The sequence below is a fragment of the Oncorhynchus nerka genome, linkage group LG8 (assembly GCF_034236695.1).
Source record: "Oncorhynchus nerka isolate Pitt River linkage group LG8, Oner_Uvic_2.0, whole genome shotgun sequence".
Lineage (NCBI taxonomy): Eukaryota > Metazoa > Chordata > Actinopteri > Salmoniformes > Salmonidae > Oncorhynchus > Oncorhynchus nerka.
Window position 1 is genome coordinate 45208862 of NC_088403.1, and position 27674 is coordinate 45236535.

The window sequence follows — 27674 nt, forward strand, 5'->3', positions numbered from 1 at the left end:
TGGGTTCGCGCCCAGGCTCTGTCGCAACCGGCCGCGATTGGGAGGTCCGTGGGGCGACGCACAATTGGCCTAGCGTCGTCTGGGTTAGGGAGGGTTTGGCCGGTAGGGACATCCTTGTCTCATTTCGCACCAGCGACTCCTGTGGCGGGCCGGGCGCCAGGTGCATAGTGTTTCCTCCGAACACATTGGTGCGGCTGGCTTCTGGGTTGGATGCGCGCTGTGTTAAGAAGCAGTGCGGCTTGGTTGGGTTGTGTATCGCATGACTTTCAACCTTCATCTCCCATCTCTCCCAAGCCCATCCCCCATCCAACCTGACAGAGCTTGAGAGGATCTGCAGAGAAGAATGGGAGAAACTCCCCAAATACATGTGTGCCAAGCTTGTAGCGTCATTTACATTACATTTAAGTCATTTAGCAGACGCTCTTATCCAGAGCGACTTACAAATTGGTGCATTCACCTTATGACATACAGTGGAACAGTAGTGCATCATACACAAGACGACTCAAGTCTGTAATCGCTGCCAAAGGTGCTTCAACAAAGTACTGAGTAAAGAGTCTGATTACTTGTCTACATGTGATATTGCCATTTTTAAAAATATATAAATTAGCAAAAATTCTTAACCTGTTTTTGCTTTGTCATTATATGGTGTTGTGTGTAGATTGATGAGGGGGGGGAACTATTTTAGAATAAGGCTGTGACCTAAGAATATTTGGAAAAAGTCAAGGGGTCTGAATACTTTTCGAAGGCACTGAATCTACCGTAACTTTGAGTGGACTGATCATGTCAACGTCATACTTTCACAATCTTAGGTAGCAAGCTATTAGACAACAAATTGTAAAATGCCAATTCAACAATGAAGGATTTGGAAGGAATCAGTGGCTAACTGCAAGCGTTGCAAAGCAATCACTAGCCTGCTATTCAGTGGAGAGAGTGTGTGATCTAAGTCTGGGTTTAAGGGTCTCTTTTCCAAGCTTAAAAGGATAAACATTCACATGCAACACCAAGGGCCAGAAAAGGTTGAATACATTGGCCATGCTGTCAATCCAGCATGATTTCTGCCGCATTCAAAACTGGAAACTCAGAACTGGGAAATCTCAGACTTCAGTGAGTTCAAGACAACTGGAAACTGAAAAATATTAGCACCGACCGGGAAAATACGTTTTGAACGGTCATCCAACTCGGAATTCCAAGTTGGGACCTCGGCCTCTTTCTAGAGCATCGACCTGAACATCACTGACGTCATGATTTGACTTTGTTTTTTTTCAGAGTTCCCACTTGTTTTGACAGCACCATAAATTCAGTAAAAGATGACAAAGTTTGACAAAATGTGCCCACAAGAAGGACCACTGCGCCACCTTCCTGTTCAAGTGAGCTCAGCACAACAAGGTGAGTCCAAAAATGTATTGTATGCTGCTGCATACATTATTTAATACACCAGGGAGATATGTATACTGTAGCTAAGAAAGTAATACTAAGTGTATGTTGTGTAGTAAGCTGTTCGTAGCCCATGTGCCTCACCCTAATAATTTGGTCCCTTCCCCCTTCATAACTTAGCCTATTGTTCCGACTTGGTGGTGTACATGAAGCCTATAGCCTGTTTTAGAGAAATTTCATTGTCTGCTTATCTGATCCCTTTATTTATCCTACGGTTCTGACTTGGTGTACGGGTAGAATACTGTAAGAATGGCCCATGTTCTGAATTTTGACGCTGTACATTTCAAAAGTGCTGAGTAAATAGTTATAGTGACTACGTCCGTCTTTGCTCGCTCATTGTCTTATTCGAAATTACGGATCGCCTCTTATTCGCTCATCGTCCCCTTCTGCCACAGTTTGTTCATCTCAATTGTCAGTAGAAACCAGATTTGTTTAAGGAAGTCAACCATTTTTAAAAAGGCAGGAAATGAGGCTGAATAATCTGTTTCGCTGCCAGACAAGGCTCCGCTGATAGCCAGGTGTAGTGGTGGTAAGGATTCACTCCATGGTGCTGAAAAGAAAGCTCTGCTGTTAGGGCCTACATAAAGTTGTGCCAACAGTTTGTGGGCACTGCTTGTCACCGTTATAGTGCAATTAATGTATTGTTTAGTGTTGTGGCTTTGCTGGCATGCATCAACATTTTTGGCGGGGGATATTGGGTCAAGACTTTATTTTCCTTATTATCATCATCATTAAATAGCCTACCTAAGATGTCATGAGACTTGTAAACTACATAGAATTGCATGAAATTAGCTTCAAAACAACATTTTCCTAAATCTTTCAAATTAAACAAAATCATGCTGGTGTTGTATTTAATATAGGTTATCTTAATAAACAATAATAATGAAGAAATCAGGGTGGGGGTGAGGAAAGGAGGGAAATAAATGGAGCTAGGCAAGGAAAGGAATATAGGAAAGAAAAGGAGGCATTCACATGAATATGGTAGGGATTAACCATGGCCAGTAGAGAGGGAAGGAAAGGCAGCTAGGAAATGAGAAAAGGAATCTAGGAAAGAAAAGGAGTTCACATGTCTGTGGTAGGGATTAACCATGGCCAGTAGAGAGGGAAGGAAAGGCAGCTAGGAAATGAGAAAAGGAATCTAGGAAAGAAAAGGAGTTCACATGTCTGTGGTAGGGATTAACCACTGCCAGTAGATGGTGATAGTTTTGGCTTTAGTGTAGACTAATTTGAGCAACTATTGCTGAAACTCTGGACCTGATGGAAACTGTTTCAGCAGACGATGCCTCCCCATACCTTCAAACAGCTTCCACCACTTATCCACACACATCTGGGCCAAGATCATTAGCCAAACGTTGTCGAACGTTGCAGATAGGAAATGCCATCAGTAGAGCCAACATGATTCCTTGTTCTCCATGTCCAAGAAGCACATTTGTTATAGATAGCCTAACATTACTTATAACAGTTCCAAAACATTGTCCTACTGAACGTGCCCCTGGTTAAGCCCCCAATTCCAGTTCCAGGCATGACCTGGAACTGAGACATATGACCAAATTTGGCGTGAAGTTTGTGAGAAAGTGAGGGGATTCGATTAATCTGTCCCGGGCGCCTGGATGGGCGTGTTTTGCACACAGTGAATGTTGATTGCCTTCGTTTAGGAACCGGGCTGCCACCCGGGCGTGAGCCAGGTGCCCCGTTTAAAGCCCATGATGAAATCAGCTCAAAACAAAAGTGACATAATTAAGCACGTGGAGAATGAGTATGATTTTCTGTGTTTTCACATGCAAAAGTGATTGTGTTTGATAAAAACGCATGATTTGCCTTCCCAATAAAAACTATTTTGAAAATTCAAATATATACGTGTGTGTGTATATACTGTATATATATATATATTATGGGAAAGAGATGTATCTTCGTGGACGATGCACCATGCTGACTGTTCGATTTGAGAAGGGCGCCAGCCATAGACCGTTGCCCCGCGGTTCAGCATAATCGAATTTGCCCAGTTCTTCTCTGAGCTACTGGTAACTGCCAAAATAAAGGAAACATCCACATAAAGTGTCACAATGAGGCATTGGGCCACCACAAGCCAGAACAGCTTCAATGCACCTGAGCATATATTCTACAAGTGTCTGGAACTCTATTGCAAGGATGCGACACCATTCTTCCACGTGAAATTCTATAATTTGGTGTTTTGTTGATGGTGGTAGAAAATGCTGTCTCAATCACCACTCCAGAATCTCCCATAAGTGTTCAATTGGGTTGAGATCTGGTGACGGACACAGCCATGTCATATGGTTTACATCATTTTCCTGCATATCAAACCATTCAGTGACAACTCGTGTCCTGTGGATGGAGGCATTATCTTCCCAATGGGGGCATAGCCATGGTAGTCCAAATAATGTCCTTCCCAGCATTCTATACATGACCCTAAGCATAATGGGATATAAAATTCTTATTTAAATGAGGAACCACACACTTGTGTGGAAGCACTTGCGTTCAATATGCATTGTATCCAGTGGTGTAAAGTACTTCAGTAAAAATACTTTAAAGTTGTTTTTGGGGTATCTGTACCCGACTTTACTATTTATATATTTGATGACTTTTACTTTTACCTCACTACATTCCTGAAAAAAAGAATGTACTTTTTACTCCATACATTTTCCCTGACACCCAAAAGTACTCATTACATTTTGAATGCTTGGCAGGACAGGAAAATTTTATAATTCACACGTCCCTGGTCATACCTACTGCATCTGATCTGGCGGACTCATTAAACACATGTGTTGTTTGTAAATTATGCCCCTGGCTATCCGTACATTTTTTTTAAACAAGAAAATTGTGCCGTCTGGTTTGCTTAATATAAGGAATTAGAAATTATTTATACTTTTACTTTTGATACTTAATTATATTTTAGCAATTACATTTACTTTTGGTACTTAAGTATATTTAAAACCAAATGCTTTTTTACTTTTACTCCAGTAGGAGTTTACTGGGTGACTTTACTTGAGCTATTTTCTATTAAGGTATCTTTACTTTTACTCAAGTATGACAATTGGGTACTTTTTCCACCACTGGTTGTATCCCTAATTTACTCAAGTGTTTCCATTATTTTGGCAGTTACCTGTAGACGGTGTGGTCGCGAGCGTAAAAGTGCGCGCCCCGGCTCCAAAACGGTAACAGGAAGGAAGAAGACCATGCGAGATCAGAGGTAAGAATAACCGTTCTTCTTTAAAATGCTATTTCTATTCCAGTGAAGTCTAGACGAGAAAGAAGGTACAGAAAATACCGTTACTTTCTATTTTTAGTCCAATGAGAATGCCTCAGATACCATAGCATTAATCTACTTAGGTGCAGTGCGTCGCGTCGGCCACAGCCCTTACGCTTGTGCACTCACTCACTCACTCATCATTGATGATCCGTATGTGTTGGAAATACCATCAACAAGTCTGAACAAGTCTGGTCATGCTTTGATGAACTTTTCTCCCCATGTGTTTCAGTTTGAACATCCTGCCAATATTAGAATAATTTAAATTCTAAATAAAACATTCATAGGGAATTTCTCACTGGCATGAAAATAAACAATAAAACCAGCACTCTCCTGCTAAGAATATTGCAATACTTCCTTTTCAAGAGAGAGAGAGAGAGAGAGAGAGAGGGAGGCTTGGGCACATACCATAACTGCACCCATCACATCCTCCTAACCCCCATTTCACCTCAGTTTAGTTTTGTTCCCCAGCCTCCAGATGTGAGTAACTCGGACCCCATCTAAAAGAGAAATGGAATATGGTATTGACAACGTGGGCCAGCTTCCCAGACACAGATTCATCCTAGTTCTGGACTCGTCTAGGAGTAGCTTTGGTCTATTCTGGGTCCAGTAAACAAGCCCAAGGTTTGTGTAACCCAGTTTTAAATCACAAACTTGTCATTTCCATGTGGACTAGGTCTACGGTACAGTAGGCTAGTAGTATCTGGGCCCCTGTAGACGTGAGATGGAGACATTAGTTCAGCTTCCTGTTTTTCTTCTGCGGCCAGAGAGGAAGGGAGGCTCTTTTAAAGCTCTCCTCTGACTAATAGACTCAGTAAAGAAGTACTTAAAGCAACACAGCCTTAAAGAAGCCAGGTTTAGAGCTTGACACACTGAAGAGGAAGTCAATGTGTTACTGACAAGCATATGATGAGGATGACTGAAGTATCAGTGTACCTTGCATTCAGTTCACGAGTATATTACATATGAGTCAAAGGCCACGTCCATAGGGCTCTGGTCAAAAGTAGTGCACTGTGTAGGGAATAGGGTACCATTTGGGATGCAGACGTGTCTCGAAGTCTTAGGATCTTAGCTTTGGCCCAATGAAAAGGGATGATGCCAATGCCAATAGAGAGCGACGACGTCAAGGAGGAAATGCCTTCTCAATTCAGTCTGTTTTTTTTATTTCCTCATTACTGTGTGCATACTCCCTAGCCTAGTACAAGTCACAGCTAGAATATATTTTTTCTCTCTGACTGCTATATCTTTCTTAGTGTGAGGAGAAGTGGGTCACATTTTATTTGGACAGTCCGGGTAATCCATCTGTAGATGTTTTACAGATAGTACAGTATGACCATCATCAATATCTGTTGATAAGGGTTGGTGTTGAGGTTAGGGTTAGTAGATAGTTAGTTGAAATCTTTCTGATAGACTATATATAGTCTGTAGAGGATCTACAGATGGACTATCCAAATAAAGTGTTACCGATAAGTGTAACCTACTGGAGGAGTATAACATGTGACCAGGAGGAGGAGGAGGGGGGGGTAATCAATTAGTAGGCCTAACAACCCTAAAGAGCTGGGTTGAACAAAATGAATTTGTGCACACCGTAGCGAAAACATTTGACACCATAGCGAAAGGTTTTGCACTGGTTAGGGGTGTATTCATTCCGCCGATTCTGATGCGAAATGTTTCTTAAACGGAAGCAAACTAAACAGGGAGGGACTTACCTGAATTTGTCTAATAGAAACTCTAGTTTTTGTTAAAATGTATTGGATATTAAAACATACAATCTACCTGCAGTGAAGCCGCTCAACATTTACGTTACATTCAGTCATCTAGCAGACACTCCCATCCAGAGCAACCCGCAGGAGTAATCAGGGTCGAAGCACCCCGCCAAAGGGCACGTCGACAGATCTCCCACCAAGTTAAATCGGGAACCCGAACCAGCAACCTATTGGCCCAAAGCTCCCAGCATGCCAGGCTCTGCAATGCTTGTTTCAACAAGAGATACTTTGAACAAGGTTTAATTTTCAAATAATCGAAAATGAGACGTGGCAATCTGCACAAAGGCAATTTTTAAACAAGGGATGAGTTTTTCTTAGTAATCTACTTGAGAACCATTTTGGGTTCAAGTAAAACATTTGTATAAGTAAAGCTTTTAGAGGTTTAGAGCTTTTATATTTATTCTCAGCCCACCCAGTTTATATTCATTATATAGATGGGCACGCTTTATCTTGTCTGGTTTAGCATCCCAGATAAAGCAAAATATTTTTTGCTCATATGATTTGAAATACAAATCATCAGGGGTAGGCAAGGCCAGAAGTAAGTAAAGTAAACTAAGATATGACTAAGGAGTTAATCAGTGTCATTTTTTTCTGTAAATAGACATATCTTATATTTACTTTTCCATGGTTGCAGGAGCTTGACTATATGTATTAGTTTAATATTGAAATTCATTGTGGAGAGCTGATTTATATATTTTGTTTACTTCACCATCAGACATTGTATAGGTAAACTGCAGGGTCATGAAAAAGCTGTATTTTAAAGATCCAATACTTAATATGGATCTTTAAATTATACTGAATAAAAATATAATCACTACATGTAAAGTGTTGGTTCCCATGTTTCATGACCTGAAATAAAAAGTCCCTGAAATTTCCCATACGTACAAAAAAACGTATTTCTTTCAATTTGTTAGCACGTATTGTCACATGTAAATACAATTCTCTCATGCATTTAAACTTAGAACTGCGAGTCAAGCCATGTTGATGTAATGTGTGTACTTAAACTAGGAGAGCATGTAATCAGGCATCTCTCTGGGGAGGGAGGGACATGCAGGGAAGAAGTGACTGGGAACCATTTTCAAGAACTGCTCTCATGTATGTAGAACTGAGAGTCATGTTAACGGTTTCAGTTTCACAATCTCACAATGGTTTCATTTTTATTTACAGCATATCACAAAAGTGAGTACACCCCTCACATTTTTGTAAATATTTGAGTATGTCTTTTCATGTGACAACACTGAAGAAATGACACTTTGCTACAATGTAAAGTATAACAGTGTACATTGGCCGTCCCCTCAAAATAACTCAACACACAACCATTAATGTCTAAACTGCTGGCAACAAAAGTGAGTACACCCCTAAGTGAAAATGTCAGAATTGGGCCCAAAGTGTCAATATTTTGTGTGGCCACCATCATTTTCCAGCACTGCCTTAACCGTCTTGGGCATGGAGTTCACCAGAGCTTCACAGGTTGCCACTGGAGTCCTCTTCCACTCCTCCATGACGACATCACGGAGCTGGTGGATGTTAGAGACCTTGCACCCCTCCACCTTCCGTTTGAGGATGCCCCACAGATGCTCAATAGGGTTTAGGTCTGGAGACATGCTTGGCCAGTCCATCACCTTTACCCTCAGCTTCTTTAGCAAGGCAGTGGTCGTCTTCGAGGTGTGTTTGGGGTCGTTATTATGTTGGAATTTACTGCCCTGCGGCCCAGTCTCCGAAGGGAGGTAATCATGCTCTGTTCCAGTAATCCATGTCCTTAGTCTGCTTGTCTTCAGCAAACTGTTTGCGGGCTTTCTTGTGCATCATCTTTAGAAGACGCTTCCTTCTGGGACGACAGCCACGCAGACCAATTTGATGCAGTGTACGGCGTATGATCTGAGCACGGACAGGCTGACCTCCCACCCCTTCAACCTCTGCAGCAATGCTGGCAGCACTCTTACATCTATTTCCCAAAGATAACCTCTGGATATGACGCTGAGCACGTGCACTCAACTTCTTTGTTCGACCATGGCGAGGCCTGTTCTGAGTGGAACCTGTCTAGTTAAACCGCTGTATGGTCTTGGCCACCGTGCTGCAGCTCAGTTTCAGGGTCTTGGCAATCTTCTTATTGCCCAGGCCATCTTTATGTAGAACAACAATTCTTTTTTTCAGATCCTCAGAGAGTTCTTTGCCATGAGGTGCCATGTTGAACTTCGAGTGACCAGTCAGTATGAGGGAGTGTGAGAGCGATGACACCAAATTTAACACACCTGCTCCCCATTCACACCTGAGACCTTGTAACACTAACGAGTCACATGACCCCGGGGAGGGAAAATGGCTTTTTGGGCCCAATTTGGACATTTTCACTTAGGGGTGTACTCACTTTTGTTGCCAGCGGTTTAGGCATTAATGGCTGCGTGTTGTTATTTTGAGGGGACAGCAAATTTAAACTGTTTATACAAGCTGTACACTCACTACTTTACATTGTAGCAAAGTGTCATTTCTTCAGTGTTGTCACATGAAAAGATATACTCAAATATTTACAAAAATGTGAAGGGTGTACTCACTTTTGTGTTATACTGTATTTCTAAATTGGGATGTTCTGTGATTTGCCTGGCCCCTAAATCTTGCTTTGTTTCTTTATCTCCTTGCAGAACCCTGGATGAGAACAGGACAAGTTCAGAGTCTGTTAATTGTATCTGAGGAAGGGCCAGAACAAGAACTATTACGGTGTTCAGCTATATTACAGTACATATTCCCCACTCCCCTGTATAACTTGACAGTATAACACCTCCCACCATGCCATTGATTGTGCTGCCCACCTCCCAGCTGCTGTGGGTGCGTGTGGCTGCACTGTTGTTCACCTGCGTGGCCTTCAGTGTGGTGGCCCGTGAGGCCTCTCTCTCCCATGGGTTAGCAGACTGGTGTGTGTTCTGTTGGGCCTTCAGCTTCTCCATGACCCTGCTGGTACTGCTGGTGGAGCACTTTGGCCTCCAGGCCCGAGCCCCTGTCTCCTGGAAAAACTTTCCCATCACCATGGCCTGCTACGCCACCCTGCTCTGCTTATCCGCCTCTGTCATCTTCCCTGTCTACTTCCTCAAGGGCCAGCAGAACCACGGGGAGGCCCGGGACAGACGCATCGCCTCCACCGTCTTCTCCTGCCTGGCCACCGTGGCCTACCTGTGGGAGGTGACCCTGACGCGGGCGCAGCCGGGCGAGGTGGTGGGCTACATGGCCACGTCTCCAGGCCTGCTCAAGGTGTGCCAGACCTTCGTGGCCTGCATCATCTTCATGCTGGTCAGCGACCCGGTGTCGTACGATCATCACGCAGCGCTCAAGTGGTGCATGGCGGTCTACTGTGTCTGTTTCATCCTGTCGGCAGCCGTGGTGGTGCTGTGTGTCGGGGAGTGTACCGGCTTTCTCCCGTTCCCCTTCGCACGCTTCCTGTCAGCCTATGGCCTGCTGGCTGTTGTCATGTACCTGACCGCCACCATCATCTGGCCCGTGTTCCAGTTTGACAAGAGTTACAGCCACATCCAAACCCGGCAGCAGCCAACACTGTTGATGGTTGCAGTTCTCACCGCTCTCAACTTCCTGCTCTACCTGGCAGATCTGGCTTACTCTGCACGCCTGGTTTTTGTCAGTGTGTGAGGGAGGAGGGGGAGAGATTGGAAGGGAAGGAGAGGGAGGTGGGACAAAAACTACTGTGTATAATTCATTCAGTTGTGAAAGTATTTATGCGTTGCCTTTATCTTCAACAAGCATCTCTTCAAAGGGGGTGACACTCTAGACCCAAACTGTTATAGACCTATATCCATCCTGCCCTGCCTTTCTAAAGTCTTCGAAAGCCAAGTTAATAAACAGATCACTGACCATTTCGAATCCCACCATACCTTCTCCGCTGTGCAATCTGGTTTCCGAGCTGGTCACAGGTGCACCTCAGCCACGCTCAAGGTACTAAGCGATATCATAACCGCCATTGATAAAAGACAGTACTGTGCAGCCGTCTTCATCGATCTGGCCAAGGATTTTGACTCTGTCAATCACAATCACCACATTCTTATCGGCAGACTCAACATCCTTGGTTTCTCAAATGACTGCCTCGCCTGGTTCACCAACTACTTCTCAGACCAAGTTCAGTGTGTCAAATCGGAGAGCCTGTTGTCCGGACCTCTGGCAGTCTCTATGGGGGTACCACAGGGTTCAATTCTCGGGCTGACTATTTTCTCTGTATACATCAACGATGTCGCTCTTGCTGCGGGTGATTCCCTGATCCACCTCTACGCAGACGACACCATTCTGTATACATCTGCCCCTTCTTTGGACACTGTGTTAACTAACCTCCAAACGAGCTTCAATGCCATACAACACGCCTTCCGTAGCCTCCAACTGCTCTTAAACGCTAGTAAAATCAAATGCATGCTTTTCAACCGTTCGCTGCCGCACCCGCCCACCCGACTAGCATCACTACTCTGGACGGTTCTGACTTAGAATATTTGGACAACTACAAACTACAGTCTGGCTAGACTGTAAACTCTCTTTCCAGACTCATATTAAACATCTCCAATCCAATATTGAATATAGAATCGGCTTCCTATTCGCAACAAAGCCTCGTTCACTCATGCTGCCTCGACTTCGGCGATGTCCTTTACAAAATAGCTTCCAACACTCTACTCAGACTGCATCCAGTTTGCTATCATAGTGCCATCCGTTTTGTCACCAAAGCCCCTTATACCACCCACCACTGCGACCTGTATGCTCTAGGTGGCTGGCCCTCGCTACATATTTGTTGCCAGACCCACTGGCTCCAGGTCATCTATACGCCTATGCTAGGTAAAGCTCCAGCTTATCTCAGCTCACTGGTCACGATAACAACACCCACCCGTAGCACGCGCTCCAGCAGGTATATCTCAATGGTCATCCCCAAAGCCAACACCTACTTTGGCCTCCTTTCCTTCCAGTTCTCTGCTACCAATGACTGGAACGAATTGCAAAAATCGCTGAAGCTGGAGACTTATGTTTCCCTCACTAACTTTAAACATCAGCTATCTGAGCAGCTAACCGATCGCTGTACCTGTACATAGCCCATCTGTAAATAGCCCAACCAACTACCTACCTCATCCCCTTATTGGTTTTATTTACCTTTCTGCTCTTTTGCACACCAGTATTTCTACATGCACATCATCATCTGCTCATCTATCACTCCAGTGTTTATTTGCTAAATTGTATTTATTACGCTACTATGGCCTTTGCTTTACCACCTCACGCCATTTGCACACACTGTATATAGACTTTTCATTTTCTATTGTGTAATTGACTATACGCTTGTTTATCCCATGTGTAACTCTGTGTTTGTGTCGCTTTGCTTTATCTTGGCCAGGTCGCAGTTGTAAATGAGAACTTGTTCTCAGCTAGCTTTACTGGTTAAATAAAGGTGAAATAAAATTTTAAAAAGCAAATGAAAAGACCATTCTTTGTCTTTATTGTATCACATGGGCTTCAGTTGGGCTGATACAAAACAGGTACAAACCAAAAAAATGATACAATGTGGCTAGAACTGCACCACCAGGGGCATATTTCACAAATGTTACAGATGAATTTCATTATATGGGTTATTGTTAGATGATTGATTGCAAACAAACTTGATGCTTGGCATCACCCTGCAGAAGAGTTTGTCACAGTAGCAATGGAATGTTGCAACAGCACAGGCATTTTGAAAATAAATGTTTGAACCAACATATCTGTGACCTGATCCGCCTGTCGGAGAGCCAGAGTATCTGGTTGAAGTGCTATGCTAATGTGCAATGTAACTGTATTTCTTCTATAAATAAACTCTGTTTTATATCATTTTATTCCTTGAGTGTTTATGCTAAATGACAAACTTCAGTGAGCTCCAAAAGTATTCGGACAGTGACCATTTGTGTTGTTGCTTTGGCTCTACTCCAGCATTTGTGATTTGAAATGATTACAATGGACTGACGTGCAGACTTAACTTTAATTTGAGGGTATTTTCATCCATATCGGGTGAACTGTTTAGAAAGTACAGTACTTTTTGTACATTGTCTCCCCATTTTAGGGGCCCAATGTACTGGGACAAATTCACGTATGTATTTAAAGTAGTCAAAAGTTTAGTATTTGCTCCCGTAGTCCTAGCACGCAATGATTACATCAAGCTTGTGAGTCTACAAACTTGCTGGATGCATTTGTCACTTTTATTGTAAATGAGTATAGAATATGTTTCTAAACACTGCATTAATATGGATGCTACCATGATTACGGATCATCCTGAATGAATTATGATGAGTGAGAAAGTTATAGGCATCAATATCATACCCCACAAAAAAGCTACCCTCCCCTGTTATTGTAAGGTTAGCATGTCTTGGGGGAATGGTATTAGTGCGTCTGTAACTCTCATTCATTGTTATTCACGATTCATTCAAGGCTATCCGTGATCATGGTAGCATTGCATCATTTCAAATCCAAAGTGCTGGAGCGTAGAACCAAAAAATGTACAAAAATGGGCCACTGTCCCAATACTTATGGAGCTCAGTAGTCTTGTCATCATGTAGGGTGGGTATCTTGTTAGTACTGTAAGTAATTGCTGTTGTCATTATTTATTGCTTGCTGTTTTTTAGCAATTGGTCATGTAGTTAAGTTCACTTGTGTAGTTTTTGTTAATCAACTTAAGCACTTCTTGTTTGGCCACGACTGCGTGCCCAAACACGACTCCCACTCCATCATTATGTTTGCTGACGACACAACTGTGGTAGACCTGATCACCAACAACGATGAGACAGCCTATAGGGAGGAGATCAGAGAACTGGCAGTGTGGTGCCAGAACAACAACCTCTCCCTTGATGGGAGCAAGACAAAGGAGCTGATCATGGACTACAGACAAAGGCGGGCTGAACAGGACCCCATTCACATTGACAGGGCTGTAGTGGAGTGGGTTGAGAGTTTCAAGTTCCTTGGTGTCCACATCACCAACGAACTATCATGGTCCAAACACACTAAGACAGTTGTGAAGAAGGCACGACAAAACCATTTCCTCCTCAGGAGACTGAAAAGATTTGGCATGGGTCCCCAGAACCTCAAAAGGTTCTACAGCTGCACCATCGAGAGCATCCTGACCGGTTACATAACCGCCTAGTATGGCAACTGCTCGGCATCTGAAAGTAAGGTGTTACAGAGGGTAGTGCGTACATCACTGGGACCAAGCTTCCTGGCACCCAGGACCTATATAATAGGCGGTGTCAGAGGAAAGCCCATAAAATTGTCAGAGACTCCAGTCATCCAAGTCATAGACTGTCTTCTCTGCTCCCGCATGGAGAGCGGTACCGGAGCGCAAAGTCTAGGACCAAAGGGCTCCTTAACAGCTTCTACCCAGAAGCCATAATAGTGCTGATAATTATAGCTTGATCATTCTGTGTTCTCCAAGGAACATATCATTTATTCTTATTAATCTGGCTAGTATGACAACGTAAATGATGTCAATCTGGCATGAATAACCTTAGCATTTATATTTATCTCGCGAGAAGGACAATGTTGGTCCAGTGTGTTTGTGTGTATATGTTCGCCTATACGCCATGAAAGTGACTAGCCACTTCATCATTCTTCCAGAGTCAGTCCCCTTATTATTTTGAATGGGCTTGGCGATTATATATTACATTTGTGAAAATGCAGTTGTTTAAAATAGATATTTATCAGAATATATTTGTGATTGTGGCTGAATTTACTCCTGCCAGATGCCTTTTAATATAATGTTGCGCTGACGAACATTGCGCCACATTTTTGCCCTTTTAAGGCCATTCAAAAAGCTAACAAACACTAGAAAACTACAGGTCTACTTCCTTGAAAATGTTGCTGCACTTTTGATGCACGTTAACACAACCATTGGAACAAAGTGTTGTTGTTTCGTAAACTCCATGTTCAGTTGGATGAGAGCACAAATGGACAGCAATCAAGCGTCAGGGTCAAATAGAACACAAGTCTCTGTGGTGCAATTGGTTAGCGCGTTAGACTGTTAATCTGAAGGTTGGTGGTTCGAGCCCACCCAGGGATGAAAGTTCTTAGTGTGTTGTGCTCCATGATGTGGATGTGACATCCTGGACCTGTAATGAGATTCCTGTTATTTTGCCCTGCTGATGGTCAATGCCAACACAAGCCTCTCTAGTGCAATCAGTTAGTGTGTTTGACTGTCAATCTAAAGGTTGCTGCTTCTACACCACCCAGGGATGACATTTTTCAGATTGTGGAGATGTGAACTGACCCTTCCTGACTTGGCGTGAGCTTCCATGAGACTTTGGCCTGCTGAGGGTCAGTATAACCACAAGTCTCTGTGGTGCAATTGTTTGGCGCGTTAGACTGTTAATTTAAAAGCGCACGCAAGGTCCCCCTGCTCAAGCCAGAGCATGTCCAGGCCCGTCTGAAGTTTGCCAATGACCATCTGGATGATCCAGAGGAGGAATGGAAGAAGGTCATGTGGTCTGATGAGACAAAAATAGAGCTTTTTGGTCTAAACTCCACTCGCCGTGTTTGGAGGAAGAAGAAGGATGAGTACAACCCCAAGAGCACCATCCCAACCGTGAAGCATGGAGGTGGGACCACAGTATAAGGTAGTAGTTGTGGAATTGTTAGGTTAGATTACTCGTTGGTTATTACTGCATTGTCGGAACTAGAAGCACAAGCATTTCGCTACACTCGCATTAACATCTGCTAACCATGTGTATGTCACAAATACAATTTGATTTGATCAACTGTATCAAAAGCCTTACAGATATTCATAAAAAGTGAGACACAGTGCTTTTTTTGTCAAGGGCTTCAGTGATATCATTTAAAACCTTCATGGCTGCTGTAACTGTGCTATGCTTCTTCCTGAAGCCCAATTGGGGACATTGATAAAATAGAGTTTGTAAATAAAAACACTTTTAGCTGTTCACTCACAAGGGTTTCAAGTATTTTCACCAGGGGTGACAGCTTTGAGATTGGCCTATAATTATTTAAAAGAGTTGGATCTCCCCCTTTTAAAAGTGATAGGACAAATAGCGATTTCCAGATTTGGAAGATTTTCGATTTCCAGATATGAAGCAAAGAAGAAACTGCACAGACACTGTTATGACATTTTTGCTCCCTCTCGCTCTTTCTAACACCCCCCTCACACTCTCTCTCCCCCCTCGCTCTTTGTCTTTCTTTCACTCCGCCGCTCTTTCAATCTTGCTCTTTGTTTCACTCGCTCTTCTCCTGAGCCCTCTGTCTAGCTCATTTCTCTTTCTCTGCAACAGTGAGTGGTCTGTTCATAAAGTATCAAAGCTACCGGTATCTGTGAAACACCATGACCATTAACCACACAACCAACAGCAGCTAGGTGGGACGCTACTGTCTCACCTATCCCAAAGAAGTTTTAACAGTCTGATGACCTTGAGATAGAAGCTGTTTTTCAGTCTCTCTGTCCCTGCTTTGATGCACCTGTACTGACCTCGCCTTCTGGATGATAGCGGGGTGAACAGGCAGTGGCTTGGGTGGTTGTTGTCCTTGATCTTTATGACATTCCTGTGATATCAGATGGTGTAGGTGTCCTGGAGGGCAGGTAGTTTGCCCCCAGTGATGCGTTGTGCAGACCTCACTACCCTCTGGAGAGCCTTACGGTTGTGGGTGGAGCAGTTGCCATACCAGGCGGTGATACAGCCCGACAGGATGATCTCGATCGTGCATCTGTAGAAGTTTGTGAGTGCTTTTGGTGACAAGACGAATTTCTTCAACCTCCTAAGGCTGCTGCGCCTTCTTCACAACGCTGTTTGTGTGGGTGGACCAATTCAGTTTGTCCGTGATGTGTAAGCCGAGGCACTTAAAACTTACTACCCTCTCCACCACTGTCCCGTCGATGTGGATAGGGTGGTGCTCCCTCTGCTGTTTCCTGAAGTCCACAATCATCTCCTTTGTTTTGTTGACGTTGAGTGTGAGGTTATTTTCCTGACACCACACTCCGAGGGCCCTGACCTGCTCCCTGTAGGCCGTCTCGTCGTTGTTGGTAATCAAGCCTACCACTGTGATGTCGTCCGCAAACTTGATGATTGAGTTGGAGGCGTGCATGTCCACGCAGTCGTGGGTGAACAGGGAGTACAGGAGAGGGCTCAGAACGCACCCTTGTGGGGATAAGCGGGGTGGAGATGTTGTTACCTACCCTCACCACCTGGGGGCGGCCCGTCAGGAAGTCCAGTACCCAGTTGCACAAGGCGGGGTTGAGACCCAGGGTCTCGAGCTTGATGACGAGTTTGGAGGGTACTATGGTGTTAAATGCGGAGCTGTAGTCGATGAACAGCATTCTCACATAGGTTTTCCTCTTGTCCAGATGGGTTAGGGCAGTGAGCAGTGTGGTTGCATCGTCTGTGGACCTATTGGGGCGGTAAGCAAATTGGAGTGGGTCTAGGGTGTCAGGTAGGGTGGAGGTGATATGGTCCATGACTAGTCTCTCAAAGCACTTCATGATGACTGTAGTCATTTAGCTCAGTTACCTTTGCTTTCTTGGGAACAGGAACAATGGTGGCCCTCTTGAAGCATGTGGGAACAGCAGACTGGGATAAGGATTGATTGAATATGTCCGTAAACACACCAGCCAGTTGGTCTGTGCATGCTCTGAGGACGCGGCTGGGGATGCTGTCTGGGCCTGCAGCCTTGTGAGGGTTAACACTTTTAAATGTTTTACTCACGTCGGCTGCAGTGAAGGAGATTCTGCAGATTTTGGTAGCGGGCCATGCCAGTGGCACTGTGTTGTCCTCAAAGCGGGCAAAAACATTATTTAGTCTGTCTGGGAGCAAGACATCCTGGTCCGCGACGGGGCTGGTTTTCTTTTTGTAATCCGTGATTGACTGTAGACCCTGCCAAACACCTCTTGTGTCTGAGCCGTTGAATTGCGACTCTACTTTGTCTCTATACTGACAGCTTAGCTTGTTTGATTGCCTTGCGGAGGGAATAGCTACACTGTTTGCATTCGGTTATGTTTCCGGTCACCTTGCTCTGGTTAAAAGCAGTGGTTTGCGCTTTCAGTTTCGCGCGAATGCTGCCATCAATCCACGGTTTCTGGTTTGGGAATGTTTTAATCGTTGCTGTGGGTATAACATCGTCAATGCACTTTCTAATGAATTCGCTCACCGATTCAGCGTATTCGTCAATGTTGTTGTTGGACGCAATGCGGAACATATCCCAATCCACGTGATCGAAGCAGTCTTGAAGCGTGGAATCAGATTGGTCGGACCAGCGTTGAACAGACCTGAGCGCGGGAGCTTCTTGTTTTAGTCTCTGTCTGTAGGCTGGATGCAACAAAATGGAGTCGTGGTCAGCTTTTCCGAAAGGAGGGCGGGGGAGGGCCTTATATGCTTCGCAGAAGTTAGAATAACAATGCTCCAGGGTTTTACCAGCCCTGGTTGCGCAAACGATATGCTGATAGAATTTAGGGAGTCTTGTTTTCAGATTAGCCTTGTTACAATGAATGCAGCCTCGGGATATGTGGTTTCCAGTTTGCATAGAGTCAAATAAAGTTTGTTCAGGGCCATCGATGTGTCTGCTTGGGGGGGAATATATACGGCTGTGATTATAATCGAAGAGATTTCCCTTGGTAGATAATGCGGTCGACATTTGATTGTGAGGAATTCTAAGTCAGGTGAACAGAAGGACTTGAGTTCCTGTATGTTGTTATGATCACACCACGTCTTGTTAATCATAAGGCATACCCCCCCGCCCCTCTTTTTACCAGAAAGATGCTTGTTTCTGTCAGCGCGATGCGTGAAGAAACCAGCTGGCTGCACCGACTCCGTTAGCGTCTCTCGAGTCAGCCATGTTTCCGTGAAGCAAAGAACATTACAGTCTCTGATGTCTCTCTGGAATGCTACCCTTGCTCTTATTTCATCAACCTTGTTGTCAAGAGACTGGACATTGGAGAGTAGTATGCTAGGGAGTGGTGCGCGATGTGCCCGTCTCCGGAGCCTGACCAGAAGACCGCCTCGTTTGCCCCATTTATGGCATCCTTGTTTAGGGTTGCCGGCTGGGATCCGATCCATTGTCCTGGGTGGAAGGCAAAACACAGGATGCGCTTCGGGAGAGTCATATTCCTGGTCGTAATGATGGTGAGTTGACGTTGCTCTTATATTCAGTAGTTCCTCCCGACTGTATGTAATGAAACCTAAGATTACCTGGGGTACAAATGTAAGAAATAACACGTAAAAAACAAAATACTGCATAGTTTCCTGGGAACATGAAGCGAGGTGGCCATCTCTGTCGGCGCCGGAAGTGGGTCATGCTAAGGCAGAGATTATCGAGTGTAGGTCTTTCACCTCATATAAACATCTTGGGAATTTTTATTAATGACGGCCTCTCTTTTAAATTGCATATTCAACAATTTACACATTGAAATTGGGATTTCATTTTAGGAATAAGGTCTGTTTTTCTTTTGAAGCCAGAAGGAGGCTAGTATCAGCTACATTTATGCCTTTACTAGACTATGGGGATATTACTTGTAGTTTTTCATGTTGTTTGTCTGGAATTTTTGTAATGACTTGGTGGTGCCTATCTTGGCCAGGACGCTCTTGAAAAAGAGATTTTCAATCTCAATGAGCCCTTCCTGGTTAAATAAAGGTTAAATAAAATAAAGATATTCCTGCAGAAGTGTTTGCATGACTTCTTCTGCATGCTCATAGGTCAGTGAGGGACATGAAACACCTGCCAACTTTTTTGGAAGGTAGTGGGTCCCAGGTTACTGATAGAAGCCCCCGTTCTACGTTTCAGGTAACATCTTGCGGTGATGCCACTTTCTGTGACTGTTTCTGAAGAACAGTGACAATGACCTGGCTGCCGGCATAGACCTATCTCACCACATAGACATAAACACACAGAAACCCCCTAACTGGAACAGTGACCTTCCAGACCAAGCAGGGACACTGGAAATAGCAGTAAGAGTCACACACCACTAATGTCATTAATGGTCATGACCAGTCTGTAGGATGAAGAGGCAATATGGGAGAACAGGTAGTCATTTATACGTAGGTTACTAGATTCTCAGAACTCCTGCAGAGTATATGACATAATAAAACCGAGAAGAACTGTTATTTTCAGGCACACTCTTCCCCAAAAAGTCATTCTGAAAAATCTCAATGTGTCTTCAGCTGATGGGGTGCAGCTTTTGAACTTTGCTCTTGGGGCATTTATGTTATATTCTTCAAGATTCAATGGGTAGATATAATTAAGTCCAAAAATTGATGCAGAAATAGCAGATTGCCCTTTAACTCACACATTGTGGAGCCTGAGATCTATACTAGGCTGAAAGGAGGTTTGACCAAATTATGTTTTATGAAAAAGTTGAAGATGACAATATCCATTTACTGTAAGAAAGCACTCATACCATCTGGTGGATAAAATATAGTTTATTAAAAAAGCACAATGCAAAGATATTGTAAAAGTACAGGTGTCATGACTTCTTCCAAAGTCGGCTCCTCTCCTTGTTCGGGCGACATTTGGCGGTCGACGTCACCGGCCTTCTAGCCATCGTCGCTCCACTTGTCATTCTTCCATTTGTTTTGTCTTGTTTCCCCACACACCTGGTTTACATTCCCTAATCACACTACATATATATTCCCTCTGTTTCTCCCATGTCTTTGTGTGGAATTGTTTCGTTACATGTTTCATGTTTTTTTACCTTTATTTTACTAGGCAAGTCAGTTAAGAACAAATTCTTATTTTCAATGACGGCCTAGGAACAGTGGGTTAACTGCCTGTTCAGGGGCAGAACGACAGATTTGTACCTTGTCAGCTTGGGGGTTTGAACTTGCAACCTTTCGGTTACTAGTCCAACACTTTAACCACTAGGCTACCCTGTTACGCGCCAGGCTGGTTTTTCCCCGGGTTCCGTGTTGATTGTTTAACTATTGCATTATTGTGACTGTCGCGCTTTGCACTATTTGCCATTTGGCCTGAGGTTGTTTGATGCAGTTGCGTCCGTCTGTTGTTACTTCTGCCTATTCAAATGTACGCCTGTGTCACGTTCTGACTTTTATTCCTTTGTTTTGTCTTGTTGGAGTGGGCAGTCTGTTAGTTTTTCTATATTTTCTATTCCTGTGTTTGGCCTGATATGGTTCTCAATCAGAGGCAGCTGTCTATCATTGTCCCTGATTGAGAACCATATTTAGGTAGCCTGTTTTCCTTAGTGTTTTGTGGGTGGTTATTTCCAGTCCTTGTGTGTCTGCACCAGATAGAACTGTTTCGGTTGTCACTATGTTGTTTTGTATTTTTGAAGTGTTCAGTTGTTTATTAAAAAGATGTACACTAACCACGCTGCACTTTGGTCCTCTCCTTCTTCCACCCAAGACAGCCATTACAGCCTGATCACAACTCTCTGCTCTCCTGCACCTGACTTCTTACCAGTAGCACAAAACCTGACAACAGGCAAATTGGAAGAAAACGTGAATAACAGTTTTTGGAAATTCATATACAAATATGTTATTCTATCATCTGAATGACAGACATAACAAATCCAAGATAATACATTTGAATAAATTTAAAACAAAACAATACAATTCAATACACAATAAAAAGCAGATTCAATTGCTGTAGCTGCAGATAAGATCCATCATCATTACTCCATGTATATATATTTTTTTAAAGAAGCTGTTACAGTGAAACACAATTAAACCATGCTTAAACTTCTCTAGGATAGGGGGCAGCATTTGGAATTTTGGATGAAAAGCATGCCCAATTTCAACTGCCTGCTACTCATCCCCAGAAGATAAGATATGCAATATATTAGTAGATTTGGATAGAAAACACTCTGACGTTTCTAAAACGGTTTGAATCATGTCTGTGAGTATAATAGAACTTATGTAGCAGGCGAAACCCCGAGGACAAACCAAATACAAATTATTTTTTGAGGTTTTTGTGATTTTTATGGCACATATTGGAGTGCCAACAGAAGAAGCTCGTCAAAGGTAAGGCATGATTTATATTTTTATTTCTGTGTTTTGTGTCGCGCCTGCAGGGTTGAAATGTTCTCTCTCTTTTGTTTACTATCAGTGCACAGATAATAGCATCGTTTGCTTTTCCTGAAAAGCCTTTTTGAAATCTGACATGTTGGCTGAATTCACAACACGTGTAGCTTTAATTTGGTATCTTACATGTGTGATGTCATGAAAGCTTGATTTTTATAGGAATTGATCTGAATTTTCTCTGGCTTTTGGCCAAGTGGGACGCTACCGCCCCACATATCCCAGAGAGGTTAAATAATATATCTGTTGGTAAATAAAATAAGTAAGAACTCCTTAATGTACAAGGTGTTATTGTGCATGTGTTTGTTTGCTTGTGTGCATTGAAATCCATGTTCCGGTTTCCTTCTGCTTCTGCTCCTCCTCTGATGGTGTGTCCTTCCATCCATCCATCCATCCATCCATCCCTCCAACCCGCCATCCTTTCATCTCTCCATCCCTCCATCCCTGACCCCCTCAAGTACCTGCAGCATATCACCGCACAAAGTTGTTTAGGACATGCAGTCAAACAAAATCTTAATAATCAAACAAAATACATACTTTAAATAGCTACATTATACTTTGATATCTGAGCATTAGTTCCATATTAGTATCATATAAAGTATCAATAGCTTATGGCTATTAGTCTTACCTGGGGCTGTACCTGGCTTCAATTGAGAATAGACTGAATCTGCCTCAGGTGGGGTTGCTGTTTCTGTAAGGAGTGAGGATAAAACATCAGAATAACATAACAGTTATATACAGAATATTATGCAGCTAGTCAATATGGGGTCAGAGGTGTGAGGTTATAATAGAGGGAATATGGAAGGAGGGATGTCCAGTCTTACCTTTCTTCTTCTTGGCTTTGGCCTTCTGTTTAAGGTCAACCTCAGCATAGGTCACATCAACAGGTCCAGTTGCTGCTGAAAATGGAAATTTCCAGTCAACAAATGAAGGAATTTGCTTATTGAAAACTCTGCATCTTTTTCAAATCTCCAAAATCACACATTTTGATTTGACTGACTGCCCACCTATAGAATGGGTCTCACCTGTGGTCTTCCATACCTTGATCTCAGAATAGACTGGATTTTCTTTTGGATCAGCTGGCATTTCTGAGGAGGAGAAGGAGGTGAGAATTTGTATGTTTTTATCAAATTTGATGAGTAGAAAACACTACTACATTTTGTATGAATTTATGTGACAGTTGAGAATTACTTTTCTTTTTCTTGTCCAACTTTTTGAGTTGTATCTGGGCGTACATCACATCACTTGGTCCAGCAGTAGCAGCACCAGCATCTGAAATATACAGGTAATACACTAATATCTCTACTTACTGTTAGTATGCTAGAAATATTAAACGTATGAAGAACAGCAACAACAACTCTATACTGTATTCATGCTAAATTTAACATACAGGTAGCCTAGTGGTTAATAACCGAAAGGTTGCTGGATCGAATCCCTGAGTAGACAAGGTTCTGCCCCTGAACAACCCACTCTTAACCAGGCGCCGAAGACGTGGATGTCGATTAAGGCAGCCCCCTGCACCTCTCCCCTGCACCTCTCTGATTCAGAGTTAAATGCGGAAGACATATTTCATTTGAAGGCATTCAGTTATGTACAACTGACTAGGTATCCCCCTTTATCTTTCCCAGTACCATTGTCATTACTGTCTGAGGGTGTGATTGTATCATAGATGTTAGCGCCACCTGTTGGTCAAAGAATAGAGAGAGATTAATAGGTTGGTTTTCCATCAGCTTGCCTAGGGACATAGACTACGGTAACATGTATATAAAGTGAATGGTGTAAAGTCAGTATGTGAAGTAACAGAGAGGAGAGTGACAGTGGTCTGGGATGAGAGACTGACCATGCTGCAGATTATTATACCCAGCATCAGGAGCCTGGCCCTGGGTAGATCCTTGGTCCTGTTGGGGGTCCAGGTTGGTGCTCTGGGGCTGGGGGCCTACAGGGAGAGAGATACTCATGAAACACACAGATTATATTTTACTGTATGAAAAGGAACGTAGTTGAAAGGTGTACTCACGAGAACATTATGTTGCAACAGGAATCTGTAATGAGAATAGCATACTATTATACTGTATCAAGTCATTACTGTTTTAAACTTTTGTAATTAGACATTTTTCTCCCAAACATGAACCAAAAAGTGAAATGAGTATTTATAAAAGTCTCACCTTTGGCTTTTTTATATGGACACAGCAGTACCAGGAGAATGGCCAGTAGAACACCAGCAACAACCAGGCCCACAACCACTCCTACTAGGACTGATGTAGAGGGTCCAGGACTTACGCCTGGAGAGAGAACAACAAATCACCATCAGGTAGTTGAAAATATGGCTTAGTTTTAGCATAATTCACATTAGTTTGTTTCGGGCCGTTTGAAGTTTGTCCTTCAGATTTGTTGTTATGCCACTGAACCATGAGATACAAGCATAGTCATGGTGGACCTGTATCAGAGATGTTGCCTGGGTCCTCATAGTCTCTATCCAGGAACTTGGCTACCCTTGCCAGGATCTTTGTCCTGGAGTGAACATTCCCAATGGCCTTCAGAGCCTCAAGTTTGCATGTCATGTCTTGGTCCAGTTCACATCCCAATGTATGTAACAGAGCATTTTTAATTCACCACTACACCATTAAACTTGACCGAGAAGTTGGAAGAGTTTCTCACTTAGTGTTTGGAACCAAACAGGATACATTCTGTCTTGCCTAAATGGATAACCACTTACTGACTTTAGTCAGTTGGCTGCTTAGGGTCTTTTCAACGGTCTCTTTATTCTAATGTGAAACCAAGAGGTTAGAATCATCCCCAAACAGGATCTATTGCATGAGCTTGCTTGCATGATGAAGTAAGGAAAACCGTCAACTTTCTCTAACTTCATTGTTGGTATTTGCATGGTGTGTGTTGAATGTAGAATGCCTAGTCATCAGTGATTGGTTGGATATCTCAAAACATTTGCTTTACTACTGTTTGAACAACTACATAATACCTATATTCAGGAACATATCAAAATGTATCTATTCTGCAGTTATGAATGAGTGCCAATGGTGTGGTTGTGTCAGCAGCTGTTGCAGTGCTTCTAGAACACAACAGATCTTAAAACCCTGTGCCTAATGGCTGTCATTCATTAAAATTATTGTTTCTATTACATAATATGATACATTGCCAGACTAGGATAACCGCAGTTATGTCTTTAATACTTCGATGAACTGTAACAGTATTTCTTTCTTAATACATTGACATTTTTTGTTGTAAGGGTTTATAACACATTACTTCAGACTGATATGCAATTATAATGTTGCCCATGCAGTATATGATGCATTTCTGGTGAATAATTACACAATAAACACAGTGGTATTTGTACTTGTGAGCTGAGGAGGGGTTATCAGATCCACCCCCACTTCTCTTTTCCTGTCATCTCATCCTGTTCTACTGAATGTGGGGGAGGAGTGGACTTTAATGAACTTAAAAAGGACCCACACACTCAGATACGTAAAGATATAAAGTGAAAATATGCAAAGTGCCACGAACAGCATAAATGAAACCTGGAAATGCGCTATATAAATCCAATCTATTATAATCTATTATTGAATAGATAACTTTGCATTACAGTTTATTATTGTGTAATTTTCATGTAGGCACACTGTAACAAGTATTATTTTGTAACAAGTATTTGTAACAAGTATTACAGGCACACTGTAACAAGTATTACAGGCACACTGTAACAAGTATTACAGGCACACTGTAACAAGTATTACAGGCACACTGTAACTAGTATTACAGGCACACTGTAACAAGTATTACAGGCACACTGTAACAAGTATTACAGGCACACTGTAACAAGTATTACAGGCACACTGTAACAATTATTGGAGTGTAACAATAAGTAATTACAACACTTGCTACATTGTACTACATGAATAATTACACAGTAATAAGATCATTGTAATATAGTGTGCAACCATCGATTGATGTCAGAATTATTTAAAATATGTATATTTACCCTTTATAATGTGTGAAATGATATTGCAGAATTCAACACAGAAGTTGTATATTCACCTGGATCCCAGTTTTAGGGGAGACTAAAGATGAACACCAAAACTTCAGTTTAACAGTCAGAGAACTGACAAGATTCAGGGGATCTAAACTATGCCAGGTGAAGGGGACAACGGTCAGATTGGCAGTAAGACCATCACTCTGAAGGTCCACGGCAGGCTGTTATCACCATTTTTGTATCCTATTTTCATGTCATTGTTATGTATATCCATAACCATGGCTGATGATCTTTAACCTCTTCAACCTATGGGGGCGCTGTGTCATTATTGGAAAAAAAGACGTGCCCGTTTTAAGCGCAATATTTTGTCACGAAAAGATGCTCGACTATGCATGGAATTGACAGCCTTGGAAAGACAAAACTCTGACGTCTCCAAAACTGCAAAGATATTATCTGTGAGTGCCCCAGAACTAATGCAACAGGCGAAACCAAGATGAAGTTTCATACAGGAAATGCCCCAGATTCTGAAGGCGCTGTGTTCCAATGTCTCCTTATATGGCTGTGAATGCGCCAGGAATGAGCCTGCGCTTTCTGTCTATTCCCCGAGGTGTCTGCAGCATTGTGATGTGTTTGTAGGCATATCATTGGAAGATTGACCATAAGAGACTACATTTACCTAGTGTAGCGCCCGGTGTCCTGTGTGCGTAATCTGTAGGTCCATGCGCGTTCCATTTCTTCAGAAGAGAAAGTAAACTGCCACGATGGATTTTATCGTCGATAGATATGTGAAAAACACCTTGAGGATTGATTCTAAACATCGGTTTGCCATGTTTCTGTCGATATTATGGAGTTAATTTGGAAAAAAGTTAGCGTTTTAATGACTTTTTCTTTTTTTTTTCTTACCCAAACGTGATGAACAAAACAGAGCGATTAGTCGACACAAATAATATTTTTTGTAAAAACGGAACATTTGCGATCTAACAGTCTCCTCATTGAAAACATCTGAAGTTCTTCAAAGGTAAATGATTTTATTTGAATTATTTTCTGTTTTTTGTGGAAAATGTTGCATGCTGAAATAGAGGCATAACCCTATGCTAGGCTAATACTAATACTGTTACACAAATGCTTGTTTAGCTATGGTTCTAAAGCATATTTTGAAAATCTGAGATGACAGTGTTGTTAACAAAAGGCTAAGCTTGAGAGCAAATAGATTCATTTCATTTCATTTGCGATTTTCATGAATAGTTAACGTTGTGTTATGCTAATGAGCTTGCGGATAGATTTATACAATCTTGGATACAGGTTTTTTTTCGTAGCTAAACCTGACGCAGAAAACGGAGAGATTTGTCCTAAACAAATAATCTTTCAGGAAAAACTGAACATTTGCTATCTGAGAGTCTCCTCATTGAAAACATCCGAAGTTCTTCAAAGGTAAATGATTTTATTTGAATGCTTTTTCTGTTTTCTGTGAAAATGTTGCCTGCTGAATGCTAACGCTAAATGCTACGTTAGCTATCAATACTGTTACACAAATGCTTGTTTTGCAATGGTTGAGAAGCATATTTTGAAAATCTGAGATGACAGTGTTGTTAACAAAAGGCTAAGCTTGAGAGCAAATAGATTAATTTCATTTCATTTGCGATTTTCATGAATAGTTAACGTTGCGTTATGGTAATGAGCTTGAGGCTGTAGTCACGATACCGGATCCGGGATGGCTCGACGCAAGAAGTTAAACTATAACACAGATTTTGTGGTTTCATACTGACCTTACTCACCAAGCGTTGTTAAATATCCATCCCATTTTCAAGTTGTCTATCTCCTGGTGGTATGGCTATGGTAGGGTTCATTTAGAAGACTGATTATGAGTCTCTATCTCTCCCCTGGTTGGTCAGAGCCTAAATCCACGGTAGTGATCCAGACAGACATCAAACTATTGGCCAACCACTCTTGTACGGTAAAAACCTGATTTTGCTATGTTTTATACACAGCACCAGTCAAAAGTTAGGACACACTTACTCATTCAAGGGTTTTTCTTTACTTTTGCTATATTCTACAATGTAGAATACCAGTTAAGCCTTCAAATCTATGAAATAACACATATGGAATCATGTAGTAACCCAAAATGTGTTAAACAAATCTAAATATATTTTATATTTGAGATGAAAGCATTGCACACTCTTGGCATTCTCTCAACCAGCTTCATTAAGTAGTCACTTGGA

General features: G+C 42.5%; 1 protein-coding gene across 1 annotated transcript; it reads left to right on the top strand.

The window, feature by feature from the left end:
- The first annotated feature begins 1294 nt into the window (after positions 1 to 1294).
- On the top strand, positions 1295 to 12294 carry LOC115133391 (myeloid-associated differentiation marker homolog). The gene is made up of 3 exons (XM_029666581.2): positions 1295 to 1386; positions 4552 to 4642; positions 9102 to 12294. Exon 3 carries the CDS (start codon positions 9247 to 9249, stop codon positions 10096 to 10098), a length of 852 nt encoding a protein of 283 aa, XP_029522441.1. The 5' UTR covers positions 1295 to 1386; positions 4552 to 4642; positions 9102 to 9246; the 3' UTR covers positions 10099 to 12294.
- The last annotated feature ends 15380 nt before the right edge of the window (positions 12295 to 27674 follow it).

Coding starts and splice junctions, on each gene's coding strand:
- LOC115133391 (XM_029666581.2), top strand. CDS start 9,247: ATGCCATTGATTGTGCTGCCCACCTCCCAGCTGCTGTGGGTGCGTGTG.